At 36.3% G+C, this 25,708-nt stretch overlaps 2 protein-coding genes and 1 pseudogene across 4 annotated transcripts; all 3 read left to right on the top strand.

The window, feature by feature from the left end:
- Positions 1–6,804: 6,804 nt before the first annotated feature.
- On the top strand, positions 6,805–8,451 carry LOC103951579 (annotated as a pseudogene).
- A 1,086-nt stretch (positions 8,452–9,537) lies between these two features.
- LOC103951522 (retinitis pigmentosa 1-like 1 protein) lies at positions 9,538–12,569 on the top strand. The gene is made up of 4 exons (XM_048565563.1): positions 9,538–9,869; positions 10,412–10,877; positions 11,027–11,260; positions 11,364–12,569. Exons 1-4 carry the CDS (start codon positions 9,756–9,758, stop codon positions 12,332–12,334), a joined length of 1,785 nt encoding a protein of 594 aa, XP_048421520.1. The 5' UTR covers positions 9,538–9,755; the 3' UTR covers positions 12,335–12,569.
- A 1,526-nt stretch (positions 12,570–14,095) lies between these two features.
- On the top strand, positions 14,096–22,467 carry LOC103951520 (serine/threonine-protein kinase TIO). 3 transcript variants are annotated; one of them, XM_048565739.1, is made up of 24 exons: positions 14,096–14,179; positions 14,594–14,662; positions 14,792–14,921; positions 15,037–15,111; positions 15,248–15,340; positions 15,488–15,562; positions 15,704–15,796; positions 15,977–16,040; positions 16,147–16,231; positions 16,633–16,705; positions 16,788–16,856; positions 16,960–17,040; positions 17,226–17,328; positions 17,424–17,555; positions 17,716–17,854; positions 17,953–18,124; positions 18,456–18,554; positions 18,637–19,155; positions 19,358–20,503; positions 20,715–20,948; positions 21,151–21,294; positions 21,421–21,501; positions 21,638–21,826; positions 21,960–22,467. In XM_048565739.1, the coding sequence occupies exons 3-24, from the start codon at positions 14,832–14,834 to the stop codon at positions 22,206–22,208; spliced, it is 4,005 nt and encodes a 1,334-aa protein (XP_048421696.1). In that variant the 5' UTR covers positions 14,096–14,179; positions 14,594–14,662; positions 14,792–14,831; the 3' UTR covers positions 22,209–22,467. The 3 variants fall into 3 exon arrangements, with proteins under 3 accessions (XP_048421696.1, XP_048421694.1, XP_048421695.1); XM_048565737.1 differs by having other exon boundaries at positions 14,100–14,179; positions 17,412–17,555; XM_048565738.1 differs by having other exon boundaries at positions 14,104–14,179; positions 14,594–14,669; positions 17,412–17,555.
- Positions 22,468–25,708: the final 3,241 nt, after the last annotated feature.

The following is a 25,708-nucleotide window of genomic DNA, read 5'->3' as shown; positions in this document are numbered from 1 at the left end:
CTTTATTTGTATATATTTGAAGGGGTTCGTGAAGAGACTTGGATCTGATGTCTACTTTCTCGGTTCGGAATTTGGCTTCCTCCGAAGATGTGTCGGTAGCGGTAGTGTGGTTTTTTCTGCAAGAGATTAGGGTTTTTTTATTTTTCATTTTTGCAGCCTTCGAACTTAAGCGTATGTGGGCCTCCCATTGTATCCTTGGTTACCATTCTCATTTTGCTTGGCCCTGTTACTTGTTTATCCAATTCTTATTGAGACTAGTTTTTAATGTAATGAACATATCTTACTTGATTACAAAATTAATTAATTAATTAGACAAACAAACAAACAAATGGAAGGTGGGACCTTAGTTCGTTTATAAGGAAGATTAAGGGGAACGTACTGGAATTGCAAATGAGAAAGCTTCAGGGAGGCTCTCTTCCTTGATCAGATTCTTAGACATGCATAAAAAACCCACCGGAAGTACTACTTTCATTTTACGCATGGATTGCTAAGCGCTAGTTGAATTCGAGGAGAAATTTTTCAGTGTGACCAGAATACGAGGTGGTACATCACGTGTTACTATACAAATTGTGGGATATGTGTGTTAAAAAGTTAATAACTTAAATAATAAAAATTTTCGCCACTTACATAAGACACGTGGTGTACAATCCGTGTTCCTGTCACAATGAAAAATTTCTTGTATTCTAGAATAGAACCTTTGTCCGAACAAATTAAAAAGATTCGCCATATCTTTTGGAGAGCATTTATGCTCACCAGTCTAGGTGAGCATTACTAACACATTAATTATTATTAATATTTGGATTTTAATAATAAACTTTGTGTAACACGTTGTTATCTCTGATTTAGACTCAAACAAACACATAGATTAAATCACGATCATTCAACTACAGTGTAATGCTCACAATCACCTAATCCCTAAAGCAAAAACTCGCTCTATCTTTCAAGTTCAGTAAAATAAGTAAAGAAAAGAAAAAGTGCACCATTTTGCACGCCACCTAACAAATAATTACATTTTTTGTTTTTTGTACAAATAAAATATCCGTGACATAAATAAAAATAAAAAGATTAAAATAAAAAAATAAGTGAAAATGTTGCAAGCTCGAACAAAACTCGGTAGTTGCTTTGCTTCCAAATTTAATTTACTTTTTGTTCACTTTGTGCATTGATAGATCCCAAGGGGAGGGAAGACATATAATTGGTGGATTCTATTATCTTTCAAAGAACCCTCAAATATACGTTGCATAACTTACACATGGCCTACTATCTAGATTCGCAAAAATCTAAACCTGTACCGTTGCCAATTAACCATTGGTTCACAGAAAGTTATCACCGCCCTCTGCGCTATCAACGTCTAGCAATTGCAAATGCATGCAATTGCATCAGCCATGGAGTGTGGAAAACGCGGTTTTTGTGTGGATTAGAAATGACCAGTATGCATCATAGCTAAAAACCCTAAAAGATGACAATCTGTGGCATCGTGTTGTGTATCATTCAATCTATGAGACTATGACATTGCTGCGTGTGTTTTGGGCTGCTAATACTAATGGATTATGCTCATGATTAATTTTTTGACGTATTGAAAACCTCAACCATGTCATAGTACTAGTTATACCTTTTGGTATTAATCATCTACAGAGGGTTAGCTTATCTCTCATGTGTGGTGTTACAAACGTTCTAATCTTATCTTTCCGAACAAAACAATCGATCGATCAATTACATACCATTCATATTTGCAGTGGTGAGAGTAAAATACAATCCAATCTCTAAGGCTAAGCCGTGGAAAAGGAATCAATGGTGTAGAAATAGGATGATAGTTTTATGGATAAGATCTCCCTCCCCACTTCATGACTGCATGCTGGCCCTAAAAGTAAAACAGGTCGGTTTGACTGTCAGTTAGTATTTGTTGTTGAACAATAGTTGGCTACTCAAGAATGTGTAAAAACTTCTACTTAAATTTTTTTTATGTTCAAATCACAGAGTTTTGTAATTATGATGAGAAACTGATATATTATGAATCATTATGTCAAAGATTGTCTCTGCAAAAAGAAAAAAAAATGAATTAAAACTTTAGTCAATCTATTGTAGCAAATATATAGACAGTTTGTAATACTTTTACCAATTTTGTTTAACTGTTTATATACAATATGATAACTAAAGAACCTGAGTTTTAATTATTTTTTTACAGAGACTATCCTTATTAAGTGATTTATAATATAAACTGTTCTGATTATACACACAAAAATCTAACCTTTGAGTAGTAATTTTTATTTCTTTCTTTGAGCAGTTAAGTATTAATGTTTGTTGTTTTTTTGATGCTACAGGACTGGAGAAGTTTCGAAACGTGCAGGGCAGAGCGGGCGGGCAGGGCTGCCAGAGGTAGACGTATATATATGCAGGCATGTGAGCATGCAACCGACAATACACCAATGGTCCCTGTTAATATGGCAGCAGAAAAACTGGTCCGAATGCACTTGCTCCGGTTAGGTGCCATCCCACCCCATCCCATGTGCCCTAATTTATGCGGTGGGTCCCGTAGGTATACGACCAATCAGTACAGTATTAACATGCCCTAGCTAGATATTACAACGATTTGGTTTGCAAACGAAAATATCATATCAATCTCTACCTTCATAAAGATTAACCACACTCAAAACGACAAATTAACAGTTGAAAATTATCCGAAATCATATCTACCGGGTAACAAATTTTTCATCGCCTAACAGTTATATTTATCTCGTCAATGCAATAAAAAATAAAAAATAAAAAATGTTTAACTAACACATTATAATTTAATAGATGCTAATTTTGTCATTAAATATTCACATCCAACTCATCGAAAGCATAACATATTTTGGAGGTGTTCATGATAAACCTAATAGATAGCAAGTTAAGCAAATTGGTACGGAAAAAAGGGAAGGGATAACAAAAGCAAACCGGTAGAACGACAGAACAAATTATCAAGTAATTTCAATACTTGTGAATATATATATTAGATTATATTATTCTGAACAGATTCGGAGCCAGATACGAATCAGGGACCTATATAACCATATCCAAAATCGTAACCAGATAATATTCCTTGTTTTTATCCATATCCGAATATTCATCTCCAAACTCGCCCCATTCAAGCGGTTTTTCACGGTTATTGAGTTTAAAGGATTGAATTGCTATCTTTAGTCCTTGCCTCTGGCGTTCCCATCATAATCATTAAGAAATACTAACCCTAAAATTCTATAAGATTGGCTTTTCTCCTTAGTCCACCGTTGTTAGTGACTATTATTGTCGGCTACCTTTATGATCATTTCATCCCCAATAGGTTTGTTTAGTGGTTTATTCTATTAAAGACAAGATAATTAGTGGTTTATTCCATTACCTTCTACACGATCGATGACCACATAGCGACAAGATAATTTGGGTTTCTTAAAAAAAATGATAATTAGGGTTGGTCGACATACAATGGCCAACAATATGTGGTATTTTTAAAAATTTGTTCACACTTCAATTTCAAACTTGAAATTAATCAGCTCAAAACTAAAGTTATCTACGGTAAATATGGCACGTCGGCAACAGATGCGGTGCTCCTGTGTTATATACCCTCATCAATACTCAAAAGTTCTGCATCTTTTGTCCAAATCCGCTGTACTTTATACAATTAACTATTGAAATCGCGGCTGATACATACGTGTCATGCTCTTATACTATCAGAGATTACATCAATCATACTCATCGTCATCTGTGTCTTGTCCATGTTCGTTTGTACCTTAAACTTTGAGAAAATGACTTTTAAAACGAGAAATTCTCATATATCACGATCATATGTAACTAGAGATATAAACCTAAAATATTTATAGTTCTATGAATTCTTGGGAATTTGAACGTAGTGAGGAAAAGTCAGCTTTACTGATACAAAGTCCGCATCCCACTAAGCTTTGGCTAGTAAAGTTTGGCTTCTCAAGAAAGCAATCGCACCATCTCCATCCATGGAGGGAGCACCACAAGCAGCATCTAAACCTTTTTTTAAAGACCCAATTGCATTATAATATTTGTAGTTTCCGTCCATTTAGGAGATTTTGAGACCGTTAATTAGACATATTATCGTAATTAGCAATTGTTAATTAGACATAGCACGATCAATTAAGTCCCCCATGCCCTCGAAAAACTGGAAATAATGGTTAATCTATGGAATGGAACCCAATGCTACTATTTTGATGCAAGGTTATGACGTCATATTTGCAACCGCGTTGCGCGTCATACCATGACGAGGTGATGATATTTCCGGCGAGTCTCTCGGTGCCATCAGCATAAACTGACAAGCGTGGTGACTTGGTCTACTGATCTAGTCAATGACTCCCACGTCCTATCGACCTCCCCACTTGCACCGAATTGGAACGCATTATTGGGAAGAGCATCATTTTGGAATTTTCTTTGTGGGTATTTTAGAGATGTTTGTATTTTAGTTATTCATCATACATAATGTAGTTAGTTTTTATTAGTAATTATTTATGTTTAATTTTAAATATTAAATTTTAAATAATTTCTAACCGCACAATATATGATAAATAATTAAGATATGAGAATCCTTAAAATTCCTACAATTTGAATCCGAATTAGATCCAAATTCGCATTATTGGCCATAAATGATGACAGGTTCTTGGCTACGATGTCACAAGGTCAAGACATGTAAGTCAAGCTATTAAAATATTGTCACCTTAATAAAAAAGAATTTATAATAGAACTAATTTACTTTGGTGGTGCCATCCTGTTTGAATTAGATAATGATATATGCAAGTTTCAACACATAAAATTATATTACCAAATCGAGTTATCATGTGACGATGAAATGGTCATCACGTTTTATATAAATTTCTCCATACATTGACACAAGTTGAACCACAAATTAACTCGAAAAAAAAAAAAAAAAAAATTCTAGTGCGTTTGTGGGATCAAAGAATGAGGAAGAAACTCACTGCCGCCCCGCTAAGTCTATCATCTTCAAATTGGAGCCACATTTCGTGTACAACCTAATAATTTTTGCTTGCAAATTGGTGAAGATATTGGTGGTTCTATGATTTCAGCTCTCCGCCAAAATATGCGGTCCATAACTATAGTCGCAATTTAATAATCGTTATTACCGCCAACAATTGCGTTGAGTGCACTTTGTAATCACTACCATAATATACGCTAGACATTTGAAAATGTTCATAAGCAAATAAATAAAAATAAAAAGAGCCACTCTAACAAGCTATTGACCCAAGTATTTATTTACACAACCCATGATGGAGCACCTTCAAATTTATAATTGTTTTATATTTATAGTTTTCTTTCTTTCTTTAAATTAAGGTATCAATTTGCTACTAATGCTAGAAATGATGTGTTGTTGCATGAAACATGTGTATGAGGTAATACTTAAGCATCACATGTCATTTTTGTGGAATCAGGATCCTCTTAGGATTCTTTTTGTGAAGATCCTACATCCGTTTATCCTACATCGTACGGTCAGAAATTATTGTAATTTTTTATTATTTAAAATTGAATATAAATAGTACTTGACGAAAACTGGTCACACAATGTACGATAAACAGACATAATTAAATGATTCTCAGAATCTTCAGAAAAAGAATTCAAAAAGAATCCTCATTCATTTTTGTGTATTATTGTAAGAGACGAAATGTCCATTCGGCATGTATGACGAAATGTCCATTCGGCATGTGTGCCGAATTTTTGTGTACTATCATAAAACATCAAGTGTGTGATGCAACTTTACATAGAGCATCTTCAATAGGAATTTTAAATTGGTATAGTTCATAAATATAGGAACAAAAAGTTTTCAAAAGGATCAGAATAGAGATCTTCGAAATATCTTAATATATAGGACTCGCTGGCTACTTTAAGAAATCTTTAAATGTGAAACCTGCATATAGGACTCAAAGAGGGCCCACTGTTTTTTTGAGTGGAAATGCTGCACATCAGCTTCTCTTTTTTGTTTTTGTTTTTTAAACCCATGCACCTGCGAATGTTGTACAACGGCTTCCTTTCTTGTTCAATCGATGGGAAACCAATGGTAAAGATAAGTTTTTTGCTTTTATTAACAACCACAATACTCCAACGAAGTGAACAATGCTTTTTTAATATTTTAGTTCCTCCATTAAAAAATTATACTACAAGGACATTCCATTGCAGACAATATTCCTTTAAGGATCTAAACATTTCCTCAAAGTTCGTGAATAAGGACCCCTATCAGAAATATTTTACATCCCTCACACTCTTGTTAACTTTTGTCTATTGATTTTCTTGAATTGACAACTGTAAATCGAGAGGGTTGTGTAAGAGGTAAAAATAAGTATGTGAATAGCACTACCTTACTTTTAATTGCTAAACTAAAGATATTGTTCATAGAAAAAAAATTTCAAGATACAACATTTAACGACTTCACACATTACTTTGAGTGAATTGATAATACTGTGACAACTCTGGAAACCACTGTCCAATAATGATTTCCTACCATTGTCCTATAATGATTTCCTCACCCTCATTTTTGGAGGGGCCTCTCACTATATCTTTTACTCTAGTTACTTTACTCTCTCAATGAAAAGTACACCAACGTGAACGTAGCCTTGTATCTTAAACCTTAGTTACTCTGTTACTTTACTCTCAATCGAAACTACACCAACATTAACGTAGCTCAACTTCTGCAAACCGTGATACATCTCGTGTTCTAGTACGTTTGTGTGATTTTACGATCGAGTCTAAGTTAATCTAGCTTTATGCATCAAGATCCATGATTTTCCTTCACACATGATAATGAATTGTTGTGCTGTGCACAAATTTTATGTACAATAAGTGATGCCTGATGTAGGACAATAAGCTAAAGTCACCCCCCTTCCAAATACTACCAAGTGTTGTTAGCCATGACCAATACTTTTGAGGCCCAAACATGTGACTGGACTTCTCTATACTGGATCACAGGTACATTTAGGCCTAAATATAATCAAGGCCCAAACCATTTCATATACTGGATCACATGTACATGTAGGCCCAAATAAAATCAAAGCCCATGGAGAAGTCCAGTCAAAATACGTGTGCGAGCACACACTAGCTACTTTGACAGTTTGACTTTGGTGACCAACTAACTTTTCAGTTTCGCGCGCGCAAACTACACGTCGTTTCTGGAGTTGGAATCACCTGCTTCCCAAATCTCTTCGCGCATTTCCTTCCAAAATCCAAACGCGAACAACCCACTCTTCCGAAACCCGACCCGAAACCTTCCCCCAGACTACCTCTTCTCCCTCTCGACAACTTTTCCGTCACTTTCCCGAGAAAATTTGAGGAGGAAGAAAATGGAGAACTCTACGCAAGAATCGCATCTCCGACAGGAGAACTCGGTGACGTACGAGTCGCCGTACCCGCTATACGCCATGGCGTTCGCCTCGCCCCAAACCCGAACCCGCCACCAGCACCATCTGATCGCCGTCGGCAGCTTTATCGAGGAGTACTCGAACCGGGTCGACATCATCTCCTTCGACCCGGATACCCTTTCAATAAAACCAATGAACTCTTTGCTTCCTCCGGCGACTACCTCCGCCTCTGGGAGGTCGGCGACTCCTCCGTCGAGCCCATCCAGGTGTTAAACAACAGCAGGACCAGCGAGTTCTGCGCCCCACTGACGTCGTTCGATTGGAACGACATCGAGCCCCGGCGAATTGGGACTTCCAGCATCGACACAACCTGCACAATTTGGGACATTGAAAAGGGGGTCGTCGAAACCCAGCTGATTGCGCACGATGAAGAGGTATACGATATCGCGTGGGGGGAAGCTAGGGTTTTTGCTTCGGTTTCGGCTGATGGGTCGGTGAGAATTTTCGATTTTAGGGACAAGGAGCACTCCACGATCATCTACGAGAGCCCTCAGCCGGATACCCCTTTGCTCCGATTGGCTTGGAACAAGCAGGATTTGAGGTACATGGCTACAATTCTGATGGACAGCAATACTGTTGTGATCTTGGATATCCGATCGCCGACCATGCCAGTGGCGGAGCTGGAGAGGCACCGAGGTAGTGTAAATGCTATTGCTTGGGGCCCCCAGAGTTGTAGGCACATTTGCTCTGCTGGGGATGACACTCAGGCGCTTATTTAGGACCTGCCCACGGTTGCTGGGCCGAATGGAATCGACCCCATGTCGATGTACTCCGCAGGTGCGGAGATTAATCAGCTGCAGTGGTCTGCTGCACAGCCTGATTGGATTTCCATTGCATATTCTAACAAGATGCAGCTTTTGAAGGTGTGAGGGCGGGAAGCTGGGAGGCTTGTTTTCTCATATGGATTGTAAGTGTTCAGTCAAGTGTTTTTCTGCTTTGCTTGCTTTGATTGATTTTATGACTGCTCTACTGATGTAATTTAGGCTGAATTGATTAGTTTGTTTAAAACTATTGAATTCATCACATTGCTTTTGAATTCGCTTTTGTCGAGAATGAAACATAAGACTATAGGACTAGATTATAGGACAAATGAAGAGAAATATCATTAGACTGTAGTACTAATTAGCAAGAAGTCAAAATTACGAGTCTAGAAAGCAAATGCCGGTACTAAAATAAAACGAAAACATGAAGCCTTTCGGTCATTGTCATCACAAATCTGCCTTTCTCCCTGGTCTTAGCACCGTGTTCCCGTCTGATATGTGTGCGAGAAAGATACTTACATTAGGACTTTCTCCAATCATTTTTGCTCATAAGTGCTTTTGTTAAAAGTAAAGCAACAAGTTGAAGTTTATTCAAAGTTCAAGTGTTTATTGAAAAACACTTTGAAGTGCTTCATGAAGAAGCACATGTTTCTCTAGAAAGCACTTTTAAATTCACAAAAACACTTTTAAGCTAATCTGTCAAATGCACTCATGGAAATTCACATAAACACTTTTAAGCTGATCTGTCAAACGCACTTTTAAATTCACATAAGCACATGTTTCTCTAGAAAGTACTTTTAGTTTGTTTAAATCTATTGAATTCATCACATTGCGTGCTTTAAGTTAGTTTGAGACTGATCTGTTTTCGTGAGTTTGTAAGTTTTGCATGTCTGAATTGCTAGTAAATGTCGCAGATATTTGAATATGGGATAGATGTTCGTGTGCATCTGTTGCAGAGTTATTGAAAAACATTTACATTTGTGGGAAAAATCCATCGTCCTGAGAAATCCGACAATAAGATTAATAATGTTAATTTGATAATTAAATTTAATCCTATTATGAATTCATATTTAAATTAGGGCCAATGAAATATTAACGCATTCGCTACTGTATGATACTTTTATACATACAGCGATATATATTTACCAAATACGAATTGAACACCACTTCGTTGCTGAACTCTCTCAATCATATAAAGACACGTGTCCAAGTATAATTTTCAATTTCAATTATTAGATAGATGTCGATTCGTAATTAAGAACAGCTAGTGCTATTCCTTGGACAGCGAAGAATTGTTCATATGAATTTGTCATAATTTTTTCTATCAGTGGTCGAATTTTTCAATCACTTACGTAATAAAATAAAAAAAAGGAATATAATAAACAAAATTCAAATTTCAAATCCGCGCCCTAACGGTCACAATTTCTAGGGTTTTCCAATTGTCTCTCTCCTAGTATAAATACCCCCGATTGCTCACTTGTTTTCTCCAACGCTTCTACACTCTTCACTCTGAATCTTTAGCCGTCTCTTTCGAAGACCAAAACAGCTTGTTTTGATCATCTAGCGGTTCCCTACAGCCATGGATTTCTCCACCCTTTCCAGAAGAGAGCTCCAGACTCTGTGCAAGAGGAACAAACTCCCAGCCAACCTCACCAATGTCGCCATGGCCGATTCTCTCAAGAATCTCAAACTCGTAATGCTCTTATCCCCTTCTTCTTTTTCCTGATTTGGTATAAAATATTGGTTTAAGTTCGTATCCGTTTGGATTCGGAGAAAATTGATATGTGAAAGTGAAATCTCCAAAGTCGGTACATTTCCAGATTCAAATTTGCTGGAGATTGCCGTTTCCTTGTTTAAATTTTATCTATTTAATTTGGATTGTACATCTCATTTTCTAAATTATTTTGTGTTTGGTTGGTGAGAAAATGAGCCGAAAGGGAAAAAATGATTGAACTTTTTTCTTTTGTGTTTGGAGCTCAATCCTTGTGGATCTTTCGTATATCGATTCAAACCTATATAATACTGTTCAGTATCAGCTGAATCATAATTTTTTAAGATAAATTAAATCAGGGAATCGTTCTCTGAAATCCTATTCTGTTTGGTTGCCGAGAATCAGATGCCTATTTTCCAATCAGAAAACAACATCTAAATAGTTGATTTTATTTTCATGTATTTTCTTGAAGCTAAACATGCCTGAAATTGTCTCTTTGTAATCTGACTGTCTTGCTGTGTCAGGTGGAAGGAATTGAAGAGTTGCTGAATCAATCTCCACAGAAAACAATGAATGGCTCACTAAGTATCCCTCGTACTGCTGCAAGAACCTCCGCTCGAAGAAAGCCAATCACTGAAGAGCCAGAAAGCTCACAGCCATTGACACGCAATCGCCGCGGGGTGACAAGGAGAGCAGTCGCTGAAGAGGTGGTGGACCAGGAAATGGCTGAGGTGGTGCCCAAGACTCCTGCCGCACCAAGCACTCGGAGTAGGGCTCCAGCTGCGTCTGCTCGCCAAAAGACAGAGACGCAGAAGGAGACAGCTTCCCTGCAGAAGAGCATGTATAACACGAGGCGATCCGTGAGGCTGCTGGAAAAGACCATGGCTAACTTGAGCCTGGGGTATGAGAACAGTATGCCTTTTAAGATGAATGAACTTTCCTCTGAAATCAACAATGATTCGGAGAAGACTGATGTCTCAGTTGATGAGGGTAAGTCCAGCGGCATTCGTTTGCTCATTTGAATATCAAGTTTTTTCTACTTATAATTTGATTTTTTTAATCAACTAAGTGTATTGTTTCTCAGATATATATTAGGAAGGAAAATCATGTTCTCTGACATAATTCTTGTTATGAAACAGGGTCAAATATGCGGACAGTACCGGAGGCGAACTCAGAGAGAGTTGATGTTTCTGAAGTTCCATTGGAGAATGAAGGGCAGTTGAACGGTGATGTGGAGGAAAATAGCAAGGCCGATGGGATTGAAGTAGATGATTCCGAGCAAAAATCTGAACCGGAAGCTGAGGTATCTGAATCAGAGGCGGCCTCATATGACATTGTGGTTTCAGAAGTTACGGATGCAGCATATGACAAGAGTAAGTTTAAGGAGATTTTGTTATGGCCAAGATACTTGTGCATTTGATTTTATGGTTATCAATTCTAATTTTGGGGTTCCATTTTGTTTTGTGATTGCTGCAGAACCTAATGATGAAGAAACGGAAAACTCTTTGGCCGCCAAAGTTTCTGATGACGTTTCTGCTGAGGACATGGACCATTCTATTGCTGCTGAGAAACCGGAAGATGAAATCACTGCGGTGGAGGATCAAAATCTTGAGAATGACAATTCTGACTCGAAATCTGCCGCTGGGGAGACTGAAGAAGTTATGGATGTGGCTAATACAGAAGAAGCTGATAAGCCTGAGCCATTGACTCTGAGCTTGTCTGGTGACCAGCAGCCTATGCTTAGTGGCAAGGACTCAACGTATGACGTGGCAGAGGCGGATTATAACGAGAAATTCGATTTTGGATCAGACTCGATCAAGGATGGAGATTCTGATGACAGCTCTGAAGGAGAATTTAGTGAAGATGAAACCACGGCTGAAAACTCAGTTGAGTGTGATGAATTCGATTCGGAAAGAGAATCCATGACCGAAGATGGTTCTCATGATGCCGTCACTGAGGAAGGAGAAGAATTTGGTGATGAAAGTTTGGTTGGTGCTAGTAATGTGGCTGAAGTAGCAGAAGGTGTCACCCTCGGAATAACTTCTGAAGTTGATGTTTGTGTAAAAGGCGGCCCAGTTTTGGACAAGGCTCCAACATTGCCACCCTCGGAATCTGAGCAGCTTCCGCTTCAGTTTCCCCGTCCAACTCTCTCAAAACCCGGGAAGTCTCCAGGCAAGAAGCGATCGGAAATCATGAGCTACATCTTTGATGACAATGAGGAAAACATGGATGGTGGCAGTGACAATGGAGGAGTTGAGGTCAAGAGAGACGCGGATGCCACCGACAAGGATAGCGTGGCGAGTGAATTGGAGGCTAAGAGTCTAAGGCAGCTAAGGATAATGCTGAAAAGTCAATTAAAGATCAAAACAGAAGATAAGATGGTAGAGAAGCCAAGAACTGCGTTGCAGGAAGTAGCAGAGAACCAAATGGCGGGCAATGGGAACTGAAACAGAAACAGAGACTGAGTAAGGGGGAGAGAATGGTCATTTTACATTATGATTTTTGGGTTTAAGGTGTTGGGGGTTAAACCTTGGTTTGCCTCCTTATAGAGAAGTTTTTGGGGGTTTGTTTTCCTTAATAATAATGCTCACCAACCCAATCATGTGATTGTGGGCTTGGAATTTGTCATTTGTGCTTACCATTTTTTGCAACATATCAATCCATACATCAGCTAACTCTCTCTTTCTAAGTATAAATTAGAAAAATGCAAACAAGACTCTTTTAAAAGTCGAACTCTTCATGAATTATTTGTCACCTTATATTTTTTTTGTATAATGTTTTACAATATTGTCATGAAAATTAACATCAACCTATAAGGTGATAAAGAGTTCATGAAAATTTTTACTTTAAAATAGTCTTTTTAGCATTTCTCTATGGATATGACCTAACCTTAAAATGAAAGTCACTTTCATCTAACTGCTTCCCAACAAATAAACCACCTTTTAATTAAATATAAAAATTATGGCTACTTAATACTGCAGTCTAATGATATTTTTCTTCACTTGTAAATGATCTTAAGTTCAATTCTTGCTAAAAACGAATTTGAATCATGTTATTACTAGCCCAAAAGCGAATTTGAATCATATTATTGTTAGCCCATATCGTTGTAAAAAAAATTATGACAACATAACAGATGATTAAACATTTTTTGGTTTTGTTGATTTTTTGGAAAGTTGATCTTCAAAGAATGGCCTACAAAATAAATGTTCTGATCATCAAACAGAGTTCAAATCTATAACAAACAAAGCTCTATGTGGTGTGTTTTGTAACCTAGCCATTTATTTAAACCTCACTTAATAATGTTAATTTTTAAATTTATCTCTTTTGTTGACGTCTAGTCATTCATTTAAACCCCTCATAATAGTGTTAACTCTTTGACTTATCTTCTCGATAAAATGAATTAAAAAAGCAAAGACAAATTAAGTCAACTTGAGTAGATAGACCACAGACGGTTTTTGGTGCAGAAGATTTAAAATCAATCAACATTATAGAATCTTAAAAAATAAGAAGAATGTATAAACAATCAATATATCGAATGAGCCAACTTGATAATTGATATTATTTTTCAGTAAATTGGAATTTTGGGAGTTTTATAATCCAACCTCCTTTTTCCTTCTAAATTTGCATTGCTACTTGATTTAGGCGGTCTATTTTCTCGGTCACATTTTAATGATCAACATCTAATAATGTTATTTAGTAAATAAATAATCAAATTTTAGTTACATATTGAAATTATGATAATGTGAATAATTGTTGCCCAAAAAAACAAACAACAACCAACGAACAATGTGATCACCACGAAGTGCCCCAGTGGTTAGAGATGAATTTTAGACCCATATTCCACACAATTCGTATTGGGTTTGATTCCTGGCGCTGGTGAATCACACAAAAGGAAGATGAAATGTCTTTGTGAGTATTATCGACCCCCGAAAAAAGTGGATTGTTGCGGTGAAGTCAGCAGTTGTCTCCTTTTTAAAGAAAAAAAAAGTAAATGAAGGAATGTTAGGGCATAACTCTAAGCGGTAAATAATGCTTTATTTAGTGTGATTTCAATCACATTGTATTATAAATCAAAGTTGAAATTTCCTTTATTTTCATAAGGGCCAACGGCCCAAAGCCTCGCCCGTCGCTCACACTCTGTCAATTAAAACTTGAAAACTGAAAATTAAAGATGAGCGGGAAAAATCCACAAAAACCTGACCCCTCTCTCACTCTCAGTCCAGTCTATACCAATTTTCAAATCTCTCTCTCTCTCTCTCTCTCTCTCTCTCTCTCTCTAACTTGAGTTCCAGGTACATTTCGATACTCTTTCCAAAAACGATCTGCAATTTCCTTTTCAGTCAGATTTCAGATTAAACTTCAGGGTTTTGTATGCATTTCTCTATCTGTTATTTTCCTAATCTGCTTTCGTTTTGCACGGTTCCATGATTCATTTATTTCACTTCATTTCTCTTTGCTAACCAATCACAATTGTTTCCCTCTTGTCTTTTGGGTTGGATTTTAATTTCCGATTGCAGACCAAAAACCCATTAGGAAGATTAGGGTTTTTGTTTTATTTTGAATTTAGGATCTAGAAGTAGAAGTTACTATTATTACATTTCCTAGTTACTTCATTTAAGCTGATATGTGGTTCAGTTTATTTGGGTATTATTTGAATTTCCACACACAAATGGGTTATGTTTGTATGAATATTTTTGCCAATTTAGGTTTGATTGAGTTTGCATTTGGGAATTGCATCAATTTTCAATTAAACCAGCTCGAAGAGGCTTCCGGAGGTAACTGGTAATCAAACATCACCATCACTTAAAATAATTTAGTTTGCAAATTCTAATCTCATGAATTTGTCTAATGTGAGCCACACCAGATTGATTTTAGTACTTCTTGTGTATTTGTTTATCTTACAGGACCGAAAAGGGTACAGATACAAAGTGGTGGGTTCAAAGGATGGGAGTCGAGAACTACCATGTGATTGAGCTTGTAGGTGAAGGTTCCTTTGGGAAGGTATACAAGGGAAGGAGAAAGCACACGGGTCAGGTAATTACCTTTTGCACTTCTAATTGTTTTTTTTTTTTTTTTTTCCTTTCGTTCTTTTTCTTTGTGTTTAGTGTTTAATGTTTATGCTGGTGACGTGTTTTTGTCCCTGTTGCAGACCGTTGCAATGAAATTCATTATGAAGCATGGCAAAAGTGACAAAGATATCCACAATTTAAGACAAGAAATTGAGGTATTGGACTCATTCTTTTTATCTCAAATCAAATGTAGTTTACATCTTGAACTTCCTTGATTTGGTTTATCATTTATGATTGACATTTCCTTTTCAATTTTTAGTTGTTTAATATCCAATGTTCCTCTATGTGCAGATCCTACGAAAGTTGAAGCACGAAAACATCATTGAAATGCTTGATTCCTTTGAAAGTCCACAAGAGTTCTGTGTTGTCACAGAATTTGCACAAGTACTGATCCCTTTCTTCAATATGACTGCATTAATTTATCTACCGTAGCTTGTTATTTTGGAAACCCTTCCAGATGTACAAGGATATCTTGCTTTTTGTGGAATATGTTCAGATACATGAATTATGAAAGATTTTCTTGGTATGCAGGGTGAACTATTTGAAATTCTTGAGGATGATAAGTGCCTTCCTGAAGAACAAGTTCAAGCTATCGCAAAGCAGCTGGTATATTCTTTAGTACGAATTTTAGGCTCCATCTCAATTGATTATCACATTTGATTGTTTAGTTTTTACAGTTGTTGGTTATACTTTTTCTTTATTATTCTATAATATAATGTTAAAATTTTCCTTTATTGAATTTTACAGGTGAGGGCATTGCATTATCTACATTCCAATCGTATCATCCATCGCGATATGAAACCACAAAACATTCTTATTGGTGCTGGTTCTATTGTTAAGGTTGATTCTACCGATAATCTCTATGTTAAACATAAATATATGAACAACTGAACAAAGTAATTCATATTCTTACGTGAATTGTTCTTACTTTCTTCCCCTCTGTCTGCGTTATACATCTGATGTTTCTTATAAGTGAATTTCTGGTATCAGATAACTAATAAATTTTCTTGTTTGTCGCAGCTCTGTGATTTTGGGTTTGCACGTGCAATGTCCACAAACACTGTTGTTTTGCGATCCATTAAAGGTTAGCTTACAATTCTTGATTAACTTATAGATACTCCCCGAAGATCCTGAAGGAACTATGCTAGTGTATTTGCCCATTCGGTGAAGTTTTCATTAATGTTTCTTAGGTACTCCTCTGTACATGGCACCTGAACTAGTACGGGAACAACCTTACAACCACACTGCAGATCTCTGGTCTCTTGGAGTAATATTGTATGCTGCATTCCTTCTTTTATCCTTCCATCAAAATATTTCCTTGAGTTTCTATTTAAGTGTTCTGCTACTGATTTGTTAGATTTTGACCCATGCTATTGAAAATTCTTTTACTTCTCTTACATAGTTCAAGAGGGTTTCTAATTGAATCTATTCCTTCATGTCATGTGCTTTCTTACCTTATTTCTGCTTTAGCCTTGCTGTCATGTGGTATTTCGTGCAAGTTATAGGATATTCACTTCTGTAACTCATCCCAATTTACCATAGATCACAATTCAAATAAATACAATTTAGTAGCAAGTTCCACAACCTGTTTGGGCTGGCCCATATTTCTGCCTCATCTTTATTTCTCTTCTTTTTCCCATATTTGTTGACAATTATTATTTTTGTGTACACAACAGATATGAATTATTTGTAGGCCAGCCTCCATTTTATACAAACTCTGTATATGCACTCATCAGGCACATTGTTAAGGTACATGTCATCAGATTTTATTAGACTTTTGTTAGGTATGTCAATAAAAAGTATGATTTAATGCTGCATTGAAATGTCTCAGGATCCAGTTAAATATCCTGACAACATGAGTCCAAGTTTTAAAAACTTTCTTAAGGGACTGCTCAATAAGGTTTGCTATACAATTTGAAATTATGGCCTTTTCAGTTCAAAAGTTTCAACGGTTATTTCTGCCAACCTCCAGTGTTAACAGGTGTTTTATTTTTGGGAAACAGGTACCTCAAAATCGATTGACTTGGCCAGCTCTTCTGGAACACCCATTTGTTAAAGAGACTCCTCTTGAACTGGAGGCTAGGGTATAATATCTCTTCGTAGCTGCATTTTCTATATTTACTTTTGATAAGTTCTTTTATACTTCTGCTAATAAAACCTTTATTTTGTTTTACAATGTTTCACTTGAGATCCATGATAGTGTATATATAAGAGTGCCATGTGTCAGTTGTAGAATTAGATAACTACAGCAGTTATTATACCTTTCCAGGAAATGCGTTCTGCAACTGCTGCGGATAGGGGATGTGTTGCCGCATGGAGGGGTGACGGAAACAAAGTTCAAGCATCAGTTGGTCTGGCTGTTTCATCTCCTGGTAGTTACTTTTTTCTTTACTTCAAAATTTCAAATGGTTTTCTTTGAATTGTTATTAAAATATTTCCACTGTCATTGGTAAAGTCCACTCTCCAGCTTCTTCAGAGAACAACAGCGGAATAAGTTTTCTGAATGATGCTCAAGCAAATACTCCTGAATCCACAACAGTCAATTCTTCTCCAAACGAGTTCCCAGGATTTGCAAATCCTAATGAAGTTAAACAGTCAGGTATTTAAACTTCATATCAAGGAAAAATAGTCTGTTTCTATTTGTTCAATAAAATCAATTTAATATGTTATGATTGAGGCCTTGGCTTTGTGTTTTTCAATGGAAGCATAAGTATTGCAATTATTGCAATTATTAGTTCCTAAGTAACATTTTGCTTCAGGTTGCCAAATTTTGGACAGATTGGAAAATAACTCTCGTACAGTCAAGGGTGCACAGATAATAAGTCAAGATAATGAAGCATTAGCACATGTTTTGGTACCACTAAAAAGATGCTCCAATGGACCCCCAAATTCTTGCAAGTAAAGCAGAATTTCATTCCTACATTTGTTGGACAATTATATAACCAAATACCTATGTTTTTTATCCGGATGAGTTGATTGTTTCAAAATATGTACAGGGATGAAGATATTCTTAATTCAAACCAGTCTTTGAGAATCCTTTTAAACTTAGTTGCAGCGGGTGCCTTCCATTCCAGCAGGCTGCTTGATGAAATAATACACGAACTTCTTGCTTACACTGCCATCATTGTGAGCATGAAATCTTCTGAAGTAAATGAGTTAAAGGCGAAGGTATAAGTGCATCATTTAGAAGTTTCTTGTCTCTGATTATTGCATCTTGAGTTTTGCCACATCCCCATGGCCTTATGCTTGAAATTGGTTTTCATGTGGAGATGATTGGCTGTCAGTGAAATTAAGTGTTAGCCATATTATGTTCTCCATCCCCCACCATGTCATCTTACACTTATGCAATGTGTTTTCTATGTCTTCTGCATCTTTTAAACTTAGCATCTTATGAAGCTTTAAGTTGATGAACAGATCATAAGTAGAGAGATGGGTTTTTCCCCCATCTGTTTGATGATCAAGGTGACTGATAAAATCATTGTTTTTTTAACTTTTGCAGAGTTTCTCAGTGATTAAAATTTTGGTTGACAGTGCTGGAAGCAGCATTGGTGGCTCATATTTCAGGCACTGGGTTGCCTTATCTGATATTTTTTCACAGGTATGATTCTTTTTATGGTCATATTGCTTTATAGCTACAATTTAAGTTCCTGCTTCTAGTTCTCATCCTGTTGAATGTGTAGGTTGTAGGTTGTAGTGAAGATGCATCTGGAAGAGTTCTGTATGAGTCCATTGCTTGCATTACTATCATGTTAAGAAGAGTCGATCAGGGCCTTAAATCTTTTTCCTCAACTTCTGATCCTAATGAAGTACTGAAACAGATTCTGGATCACGCTAAAACATCTGGGTTAGTGGACCAACTTTGTCTCTGCTTAGTAACCGCAGGGTCAAGTCTTATTTCAGGCTCTTCAAATATGCTGCGTGCAGCTTGTGAAGCATGTGTGGCAATTTGGTTTCTGATAGATGCATCAGAAAATCTTTCTATGAAAAGAAATGCCTATTTATTCCCGCTAAACACTATGCGCCGGCCTTCACCCCAACTTGGCATTAGGGATAAAGATCAAGGTTCTTTGATTGGGACAGAAGCATCAAAACTTGTTGCTGTAGTTACAAGAGCATTCCTTAGATCAAAAGCAGTACAAGTTGCTATCCATTATTGCCTTCATCAACGACTTGAAGCTTCACTGAATGCTGTCATTCAGGTGTTTCTCTCATCCAATTTACATGCACACCAAAAGACAGCACCTAAAATCTCTAAGAAATCCACCTGTAAACAGGGTGTTGTTTTTTGAAACTGTAAAGTAATGAGAAGGAAAATTTCTTGAGAAATTTCAACGGCAGTTTTTAATTACATTTGTGGTTGGATCTAGTGTTCATAATCACTAATTCTTTTCCATGTTTCAGTTGTTGTTGAGGTGCTGCTTGCATAATGGAATTGTTCCAGGTGTTCTATGTGGCCTGCCTGGTTCCCTACCTGTAACTACTGTTGTTAGTGGCGGAGGTGATGGAACCATTATTTCAGAGATATTCTCTTTGTTGTCTTTGTGCATTTCATCTCAAAATAAAGATCTCCAAGCAATTGAGACAACCACCTTCATGAGCAAATTAACCAATCCCACTGCCTTGGTTCTGCATTCATGCCTCATCCTTGCAACAGTTGCACAATGTTTGAAGGCAACCGGAAGAAATTCTGCACTATTTATGCTAACAACCTCTCCAAAGAAGCAGCTTTCTCGACTTTCTGTCCTTTCTCATCATTTTTCTTCTGATGAGAGCAAAAACGCCTCTTTTCAAGCTCATACTGCATCAGCCATGCTGGCACTGACTTCCATTTTATTCCTTGAATCGGGCAGTTCTGTTGAGTCTTCTATCTTTGAGGTAGCAGTGCCTTTGATTCCTAAAAGTGCCAAGCTATGTGAATACTTGAAGCTTTCATCAGGCAATGGAAATGAATTGTGTCTGAATGGCCCCAGTGGCGCTCTCTCATACTGGCATGGTCTAAGGGATGGATGTATTGGCTTGTTGGAGTCCAGATTGAGGTGGGGAGGACCCTTAGCTGTTAAACAGCTGTGTGCAAGCAATATCCCTCTGCTTCTAGTGGATTTGTTAGCCAACAACCAACCAGAAGTTGACAGCACCAATGATCAAGTTGGGCTTTCCCCTATAGGAGTCATATGGACAATATTGTCAATATGTCAGTGCCTTTCAGCTGGAGCCTTAACTTTTCGGCAGATTCTGCTTAGATGTAATCATATCAAGCTCATCTCTGACTTGATATCTGATATGCATCTCAAGCTTGTAAAGTCCTGGGTTGGGCCTGGTGGAGGGAGAGATGGTGTAAGAGATATAACAAATGCAGTAATTGATGTCTTGGCATTTCCTTTTGTGGCCGTACAGAATGCTCCAGGATTGCCATCAACCACTGCTTCAGTGAATAGTGGGGCCCTTCTCAACCTGGGTTCACCAGGTGTGAGAGTTGGCCTGGAAGACAAAGACATGGTGAAAGTAATTGAAGAAGACCTTGGAAAGTATATTAAAAACCTGTTGGAGGTTCGATTTTCTTTCCTTTGTTTTTCCTCTTTGTGGAGACAGGGTTGAGGTTTGTTTAGAATCTTATTCCAGGATGGTGTTCATTAGATACTTGACATTCTTGTTTGGAGGATACACAGCATATACACCAGTATTATATCAGATATCAGAATGAATTCATAAGCTGAATCTTGATATGTGTTTCTCATTCAATTTCTTCTGAAGTTTACAGGTAGGAGTGCCAGGCATCGTTCTTTGGTGTTTAGAGCACTTGGACTTAAAGGATATGGGAAGACCTGTGGCCTTCCTTGCAAAAATGATTGGTTACCGACCATTGGCAGTTCAACTTGTGGGTAAAGGCTTGTTGGATCCTAAAAGGATGAGAAGATTGCTCGACTGTTCAAGCCCAAGAGAGGTGATGCTGGATGTTCTGATGATTGTTTCTGATTTGGCTCGCATGGATAAGGTCAGATATGGTTTTTGATTGAATATAGTTGTTGCTGCATGTAATATTGTTGTTCAATATGTGTTCACCTTTTTAATGTTGAAGTGTCTGAGCTGTGGAAGGAACATCGTGTTGTTTAGGGGAATCCTTGTCATCTAAGTAATAGAAGGTAAAAAATGAAACATTTTATTTCTTAATATTTCTTCCTTCTTTGGGCGTTTAGGGATTCTACGAATACATTAATGGAGCATCTGTATTGGAGTTCTTCAAGGAATTTCTAACCCATGAAGATCCTAATGTGCGCTCAAAGGCTTGCAGTGCTCTAGGAAATATGTGCCGGCACAGCTCCTACTTTTATAGTTCCCTAGTAAGTAGTGAATGACAGATTGTTTTAAGGTTCTGCGAATACCCAGTCTGGATGATGAAGCGCACACACACGTGGATGAGATTAGATTTCTTTTTTGTATCTTACAATGGAATATGATGATCTCAGGCAAGGCATCAAATCATTGGTCTCCTTATTGATCGATGTTCTGATCCAGATAAACGGACACGGAAATTTGCTTGCTTTGCTGTAAGTTCTCTTCCCGTGAATGATGTCTTATGTTACTTTGAGCTGTCTGTTGCAGTTGATCAATTAAGTTTGTTCTTCGCTATCCTATCAAGAATATGTGTCTACCTTAACTGTTTAACTTAATTTCTCTCTGCAGATTGGGAATGCTGCCTACCATGACAAGATATTATATGAGGAGCTACGAAGATCTATACCCTCTCTTGCGAATTTGTTGGTTTCGTCCGAAGAAGACAAGACTAAAGCAAATGCTGCAGGTGCACTAAGCAATCTCGTCCGCCACTCCGACCAGCTTTGTGAAGATATTGTGTCTAAAGGAGCCATGCAGGTTTGTGGTTTTGATTCCTTTCTTTCTTTAGATAATCACCCTAACCATGCTTTTCGAAACCAAGTCTTTTCAAGCTTTGTTCTATATACATTGCCATGATAGAATCACGAAATTCCTCACTTTTGTACTGCAGTCTTTACTGAAGTTGGTGGCTGATTGTTCTGTGGTGGCACTGAACCCGCCTGGTAGGAAAGATTCAGTAAACGAGTCACCTCTGAAAATAGCTCTGTTCTCATTGGCAAAGATGTGTTCGCATCAGCCCTGCAGACAATTCCTCCGTTCATCACCGCTGTTCTCTGTGATCGGACGCCTTCGGCAATCTCCGGAATCAACAATTGCTAACTATGCCTCCCTTATTTTCACCAAAGTTGCTGATTCTTGATACAGAATAAGCCTCATTACCACTAATCAGCAGATCGCCTTCACCGGCCAATTTCGAAAAATGGGGCTTGCAAATGCAAGAAAGTTGGCAGACTTTGAGGTATGTATGTATGCATGTGTATGGACCCTTTGTTTAATTAAGTCATCGGAAAATTCTTTCTTGTTCATTCTTCTCCTGTGGAGGCTGTTTCCTAAATTCTTTCTGGTTAGTTTTTCTTGCAAGCCTTTTTTTTTCACGCATAAATACACGCATTAAATTAGACCTGGTGTTTATTGTGGTCGTATCGATTTTGTATTATATCTGTTACCTTAACAAATTATGTCGTGTCAAACTTGTTATCTTAATAGATTCTTAACAAGTGATTCGATAACGACCCGACATATTAACGGGCTATCGTTCGTGTCAAATTAATGCCTAATGTCTAACTTGGTGAATTGGTTGTATTTGTGGCGTTTATGTGTCATATCCATTATCTTGCGTTTATATGTCATATCCATTATCTTAATAGGTTTTTTTAACGTGTGACCCGATAAGGGTCTGAAATGTTAACAGGTTCTTAATGGGTAACCCGATAATGACCTAACTTGTTAACTGATTGATTCAAAACTTACTATTTTTGTGTCGTTTCGTGTTCGATTAAATAATCGTGCAAGAAATTATCATGCTTATAATATATTGCCCTTGCACCTCAAAATTAAATTCTTATCCATAAATTAGATTAGTTTAGGATATTGTTAAAAAAATTCTCTCTTACGTTTTGAGGAAGACACAAAAATGTTGTTTTCTTACTGAATTTGTTGAGTCTATTAGCGTGAGTTTTTAAAATGTCCCTTGACTGCTCGAGCGAGTTTATTTAGTCCATCAGACTACCTCCGAGCTACTGACACGTGGCGACACTGAAATGTCCCTGGCACTCAAAATGTAACCTGCTACGTGTTACACACTCCTTCCTTTTCCTTTTCCTCTTTCCTTTTTTATTTTTAAAATCTTGAACTTTAAATTTAAAGGAAAATGGGGGCCATGTGTTCAGATGTGGTGTATTTTTCAAGGGAAAAACTTTGGAAACGACGTTTGATTTTGATAGTTTTTACATGGAATAAGACTAATGCGAAACACAAATATATCATTATTTGGGAAAATATCTTCGATGTTTAAATAACCTTTAATAATGCGTAGCCTTTTTAATAAGAAACTTTAACAAAAAAAATTTTGATACTGTTTATTTGGTATTGTTTATTTAACGAAAAATTATATTTTTATACTAAAAGGTCAATTCTTGTATTATTTACTTTACTCTTTATTTTGTTTTTATTGTTAAAACTCAAAGTTTTTAAACTTTTTTTTGTTAGTTTTCTTTTGTAATATCTCGTATCTGGTGAATATGTAAGAAATGCTTTGCACATTGGAGAATGATTCTCTTCCTTCCTAATATCTCACTCCTTCCCTCTCTTTCTATTTGAATAATTACGGTTTAACCATGTCAACATCTTATATTGATTTTTTTTATAGAGACAATAAGACATAAAGCAATAAGTGAGAGGAAGGGAGGAAAATGGATGAGAATAGGAGAGAAGAGAATTCTACTCATTGCACATGACGTGATCATATGTATTCCAATTTTGTTTTCTTGCACGATTATCAAGAATTGATAGTCACTTGTCATTAAATAAAATCAAATTGCGATTGAATATTAAAAGTGCATATACTTGATCAAAATGTTTGATATCACATTTAGAGAAATGCTTGTGGGGCTCTCATTGGAGTTTTTGTTATTTTACAATTTAACGTCAATTCTCATATTAGTATTATAAAATATTATGCTAAAAACATAAGTTGGTAGAAAGTTCCAATAGCATTTCTCAAGTTTATTAGTGAGTGATCGTTTCTTAGTTACGTGACAAAATGTGAAGTCAAATCCAGATGAGCTGTTTTGAAGTGGTCCCAAAGGACCCAAACCCAATCTAAGATTATGATCCATTAAAAGTCCCTATCAAAGTTCACAAATGCATCTACAAGCTTTCTAATTTTAATGGAGTAGGATTCTCTCTCCTCTTTTTTTTCCCTTCGTTTCTCTCCTCTCCTATTTAAATGGTCATGGTTAAACCACGTCAATATTTTATATTAATTTTTTATAGAAAGAGAAAGACAAATTAAAGAATGTGAAAAAAGGAAATGGAAAGAAAAACGAAAAGAATCCTACTCCAATTTTAATTGGGGAGTATAAAATTTAATTAAAAGTTGACACATCATTTATTTACTAAATAGCATGGTACACTAATTTACACTTTATTTAATATTGCAAAAATGTTAGGCGCACCAAATCTTTTTTAGTGTCAATATTTTATTTTTTTAAGTTAAATATAAAAAAACAATTTTCACATTTTTTTTGTCATTCTATACATGTCTCTGTAATTTTGTTCTTATTTTTTGTATTTATTTATTCAATTCAAATATTAAAAATAAAAAAGTTTGTGTATAAATTTAAAAAGAGATTGGATATAGTTACAGTAGCTTTTTTTTCTTAGAGGAAAGTAAGGTATGAGTATTACATACAACAATCCCTAACATTTAGATCTAGGAAGAAAAAAAAGAAAGCAAATAGTGGGTGGTGTTATTTAGGTATCTCTTTTTACTTTTCATATATTCTCTGTTACTTTATTTGAATCGATGATAAAAAATTAAGAGATGTGCGTAAAGTGTAAAAGATGGTATTTGGGTAGCATTACCCTAATGAGTAATGTTAAGGAGACTTTTAAAAGTAAAACTCTTTATAAATTCTCTGTCACTTTATGTTTTTGACATAAAATTTTATAATGTTGATATGAAAATTGAAAGTGAGATGATAGAAAGTTACCCTAAATATTCATGTCAGGAAAGTGGGAACACAAATCGAAGATCAGATCTGATAAGCACTACGACTTATCATGCATAGCAGACAGCTACTTCGCACTAGGCCAGACAATGACAGACTGATTGGTAGATAATAAATTAGATTCTTCATAATAAAAGTCTTGAAATATAAAATTATTTATTGTTCGGAAAGGTAGAAAGTAGTGGGACCACAAATGAAAATAAGGAAAAAGAAGAAAATAATGGAAGTAAATTTAGTAATTAAGTACGAGGTAGGGTAACGTGGCGCGACATGAATCGTGTTTTTTGTAATTTTTCCGTACCTCTTTACTGTAATGGTCACCACTTTATTAATTATTATGAATTTAATCTTATTTAATTTATAAAATAATGTTATTCATACCATATTTTTATATCATATTTTCATACACCTTAGGTGTCATTTGAAAAATTTGCAAAACTCAAGGAAATGAAAGAGAAAGACTCCTTGTATACCACCGTCATCATTTAATTAACTAGTTTTTCTTAATTATTAGTTTATTAAATAATGAATTAAAAATAAAAATCTGATTAATTCAAATAATGTGGTTGTCCACATCAAATGTCACCTAAGATGGTATGAAAATGTGGTACAAAAATATGGTATGAAT

This window comes from the organism of the source record quoted next, unplaced genomic scaffold, assembly GCF_019419815.1.
Source record: "Pyrus x bretschneideri cultivar Hongxiangsu unplaced genomic scaffold, Pyrus_bretschneideri_v1 Contig4, whole genome shotgun sequence".
NCBI lineage: Eukaryota > Viridiplantae > Streptophyta > Magnoliopsida > Rosales > Rosaceae > Pyrus > Pyrus x bretschneideri.
The sequence above is the reverse complement of the archived record's forward strand: the minus strand, read 5'-3'. Positions and strand labels throughout refer to the sequence as shown.

Coding starts and splice junctions, on each gene's coding strand:
- LOC103951522 (XM_048565563.1), top strand. CDS start 9,756: ATGGATTTCTCCACCCTTTCCAGAAGAGAGCTCCAGACTCTGTGCAAG. Junction 10,878..11,026: donor TGATGTCTCAGTTGATGAGG/GTAAGTCCAGCG, acceptor GTTATGAAACAG/GGTCAAATATGCGGACAGTA. Junction 11,261..11,363: donor GGATGCAGCATATGACAAGA/GTAAGTTTAAGG, acceptor TGATTGCTGCAG/AACCTAATGATGAAGAAACG.
- LOC103951520 (XM_048565737.1), top strand. CDS start 14,832: ATGGGAGTCGAGAACTACCATGTGATTGAGCTTGTAGGTGAAGGTTCC. Junction 16,706..16,787: donor TCATCAGGCACATTGTTAAG/GTACATGTCATC, acceptor GAAATGTCTCAG/GATCCAGTTAAATATCCTGA. Junction 18,555..18,636: donor TATCTGATATTTTTTCACAG/GTATGATTCTTT, acceptor TTGAATGTGTAG/GTTGTAGGTTGTAGTGAAGA.